Here is a 4,175-nt window from a genome sequence, read left to right as displayed (position 1 = left end):
AATCGGGAGTAACATTCAGGAGCCTGGTGTGTCCCAAGGGTGACCAGGTGCTTGAGATTCTCCAGTCTTTTAGCACCGACTTTCATTCTTCAATGCAACTTTTTTTGCTTTTAAGTTTCCATCACAACAAACACAACCCACGGGTAGTAAGTACAGCCTACAAATACACGTTCTGTATTTGACCGTGCCGTTTCTCCCCAGGCACCGGTGTTAAAGTGTCCAATGAGTCTTTCACTGGACAGAAAGGCGGGATATAAATATCCAAAATAAATAAATAAATAAATAAAGCCTTATGGTTCTCCGGTACAGATACGAGACAGACAGCGACTCTTATGACAAAAATTCTTTATTGCGTCAAATACAAAGTCTCGCCCTTTTGTGTACAAAAGAAGTACGTGGGGTGCCCCCCCCCGACAAAGTGCTTCTTCACAAGTAAGCTGGTTTGAATTGGGAAAGGCTCCCCCTTTAGCACCATTCAGGAAGCTAAATTGGCCGAACAATTTAAGGCACAGCGGTTCCAAGATCTTGCCAACAAGCAAAATTTCTAGTTTCATTAATAAGCACCAAATTTGGATGTGAACGCAAGGGGAGGACTTGAGACATGATGGGATTGAGATTCTCTCCCCCCTGCCGAATTTAAAAAAAAAAAAACCCTATTGGTTTTCCTTTGTCTTTAAAAAAATCCTTTAAAAATTACACAATATGGCATGATTTATCCAACACATGCTGACAGTATCTGATCCGACAACAAAGAAAATGTATTAAATTCCAAGTTTGTTCTTAGATTAGTCGCTATGGAAAACATCCAGCATTGATCGTTAAGTTAATTCACCAATATAAATACACTGTATAGTGCTACAGTCACAAAAATACATTCAAAATCTTCCTTGCTAAATGGAATGTGTGATTTATTTTTCCCTTCCTCCTCCGTTGCTCAGTAGAGTTTGTAAATTGTAATGCAGTTAAAAATACATGTTTCTAGTTAAAAAAAATGCAACCGGGTAATCCCAGAGCGATACTCACGCACAAAAATTAAGTTAAAAGAACTGAGAAATACTCGTGTCTTAGTAGCGCTTGGTTAATTTCCTACAGAGTAACAAAAAATGTTTTTAACTACAACCTCTGGGCAGAAGAGCGAGAGGGACCCTGAAAAAGGGCTCATGTGTCCAGCTGTGGCTGGTTTCAGATCTGGTCCCATTTGTTTATAAACAAAACACTTCAGCTACTGTGATTTGCAATTATTTACGACAGGCACAAGACTGGTCCAGTCTGGGCTGATGTCAGCCAAAGGGGTTCCTGGCCTCAGTAACAGATGGCCTTGGGCTGGCAAGAAGGACACGTGGCATTCAAGGAAACTGGCTTAAGTCTTGCTTATCCTCGACACCCATATATATATTTTACAAGGGTCTAGCTTGGAGATTTCTAAACTATCAAGGGGTCTGACTGCATCATTTAACCCCCTCTTCCAGCACTACTTCATTTTGCATCCAGAAAATGTATGGGAACCTTAAGAAACTTCACCGCTCTCTGAGGGTCACACCCCAAAGAGCACTTCTTTATCCCCCTCGTCGGCGTTCCTTCTGCACACCGAAATCTCACTCCAAACCCTTTCTTGCAACTACTGACAGCATGTGCATGCGTGGCGTGTGGGAAAGTGAGGCGTGCTCTGTGGATTTAGATGTTTTATGAGCAGAAGTGGCTCGTGAAACTGTTTTCTGGTAAGGGCTCTTCCTCCTCCGGGACCAACAGATCCACTTCCAAGCAAGGTCCCTCACCAACCACCCGCCAGCGAACATCACTTAACTCCATCGCTCTCCGACTTCTCAGTGCCATCCCAGTGCTTGATTCGATACCGCCTTCCAATTACCCCTGGTCAAGATGCCATCGACTGCACCCTTCAAAAGGCAACGGGGAACTTCCTCAAGCACAGATCCCGAGCCCAGAGAGGTGTGCAAACTGAATATGAAACTTCAGGTCTATGGCCCACCTGCCCTCACACCCCTGGCCGAAGGGGAAGGAAACTGATAACCTCTTCGGCTGAAATTCAGACAGGTCTAGGCAGTTATAAGCTAGAAAATCTAACACATATGGAGTGTGTTATTACACAAACCATAGAAACTGCACAAGCTAATACTGGTGCTATGACACGTGCGGTTGGATGGCCGTCACCTGCGCCTTGTAAGGTTTCAACGGCATTGAACCATCTCTGCCTGCAGAGCTCCTCCAGCAGACCATCCAAGAACTGCTTAGTGGGAAAAAAAAACTTAGAAGGAGGGTCAAGATCTTTTGACAAACTTGCCACCTGCCTTTTCAAAGCATTCCTCCAGTTTATGACAGGCTAGGCTGCAATCCTAACCTCACTTTCCTGGGAGTAAGTCCCATTGAACATAACAGGACTTACTTCTGAGTAGACCTGTTTAGGACTGTGCCCTTAGTCTGCTACACACGCTGCATTGGTCCACAGAACCCAAGAGATCAAACTGAAGGCCCTTTTGGGGATGGGAAGGCAGGTATAAACCCCCCAGAGAAAATAAAAGTAACACAACATCATTAGGCAACTGCTCCAGCCCTCCTTCTCATGGCGCATGAAGGATGTGGGGCCAGGCAAGGTTGGTTGTGTGTTATTGGCAAGGCTGGTCTCACACAGCTACCCGCATCAATGGCTTCCGACCAAGCCTTCTCCAAGAAGGGACAAAAATAGGAAACATTTTTAAAGCACGTTTGATCAGGACAGCTCTGAGGCCAGGATAAAAATCACTCTGCGCTGCCACGGCCTCTTCAAACGTTAAAGAACAACAGTATCTCAATTGACACAGTCAGCAGGAGAGAGCGCTGCGCTTTTGCGGGCTCTCTTGTGGAGGGCGGTTCCACTGGCTCACAGATGCCCCTTCCGCTCATGTCACGGAGTTCTTCTTCTTCCGGAACGGAGACTTCAGTCTCTTCCACACGCTGGTGCGGGGCCGAGATTTCTTCCCCAGCGTCATCACCGCTTCCTTCTCCTTCCTCCGGATTTCTCGCACCAACGCGTGAAACACGTCGTCGATGTAGTAGCGGAAGGCGGCCGACGTTTCGAAGAAAGGGCAGCTGAACTCCCGCGCCAGGGCTAGGCCTTCTTCCTTGGAGACCTTGCAACAAGAAAACAAGTCCATCAGCACACCAGCCTTGCCTTTAGCCTGCGGACCTCTTCTCTTGCGCTGTTCAACTTGTTGCCCGAAAATTCCTGGAACTGCTCTGCCCGCTTTCTGCCCTCATTCACAAAGCCCATCTTTAGGCCAGTGGTTCTCAAACTTCTTCGCACCAGGGCCCACTTTTTAGGACGACAACCTGTCAGGGCCCTCCAGAAGTGATGTCATTAAACGGTTAGTGATGTCACCGCTGGAAGCGACATCAACCTCGGCTTCAAACCTGAGCCGCAATCAGCCAAAGGTCCCGTGAAACAGTGCGCTTGTGCTCTTATTTTGCATAGCTGGGAATTCAAATATTCCAGCTCGGAAATCAAAGCAGAAGTCAGACTTGGGTCCTTCACCAACCTCTCCCCCTTTCCAGCATCTATTCAGGGCAAAGCACCAGGCATTTCTGCCCAGCAGCTCTTGTGTTTTCAGTTCTGTATTTTCAATGCCGGCTGAGCTAGGTGCCGTGTGACCCACCTAGTGAGCCCCAACCCACAGTTTGAGAACACTGCTCTAAAGAAAACAGCAGCGGCAGTACAACTGTAGCCCAGTTTTGGGCCTTGACCGACCTTCTGCATTCCTCAACAGCTGCCTGCCTCCCACTGACTCAAAAGCAAGCAAAGGACATAAGATAGGCATCACTTAACTGAAGGCCCTCTTGGATTGCAGGGACACAGATGAGTAATCCAAAAACATCACACCGTTTTCCCACACCCCCTTTACTTCTTCGTTTCCACATCACGGGGGGGGGGGGGGAGAGAATATTGTCTCAGCCACGATAATACAATGGTTAGAATTCCGCTCAGCATTCTCTTACCTGTCTCAGCTGAGTCAGGTCAGACTTGTTCCCCACAAGAACCACTGGGGTCTCATCTGTGCGCCGGACGCGGTAAATAAGCTGCTTAAACTCACGGACTTCGTTGAAGCTTCGGCGGTCCGTGATGGAGTAACAGATAATAAACCCCTCACCCGCCCTCATGTACTGGTCTCTCATGGCAGTAAATT

The 4,175-nt window shown here is 47.3% G+C and overlaps 1 protein-coding gene across 1 annotated transcript; it reads right to left on the bottom strand.

The window, feature by feature from the left end:
• Positions 1–330: 330 nt before the first annotated feature.
• Positions 331–4,175, bottom strand: LOC136635117 (GTP-binding protein Rit1). Its single transcript, XM_066610230.1, has 2 exons — positions 3,988–4,175; positions 331–3,125 (listed from the first exon to the last, which is right to left on the bottom strand). The coding sequence occupies exons 1-2, from the start codon at positions 4,162–4,164 to the stop codon at positions 2,895–2,897; spliced, it is 408 nt and encodes a 135-aa protein (XP_066466327.1). The 5' UTR covers positions 4,165–4,175; the 3' UTR covers positions 331–2,894.

The sequence above is a fragment of the Tiliqua scincoides genome, chromosome 15 (genome assembly GCF_035046505.1).
Source record: "Tiliqua scincoides isolate rTilSci1 chromosome 15, rTilSci1.hap2, whole genome shotgun sequence".
Lineage (NCBI taxonomy): Eukaryota > Metazoa > Chordata > Lepidosauria > Squamata > Scincidae > Tiliqua > Tiliqua scincoides.
This window is presented reverse-complemented; position numbering and strand designations above follow the sequence as displayed.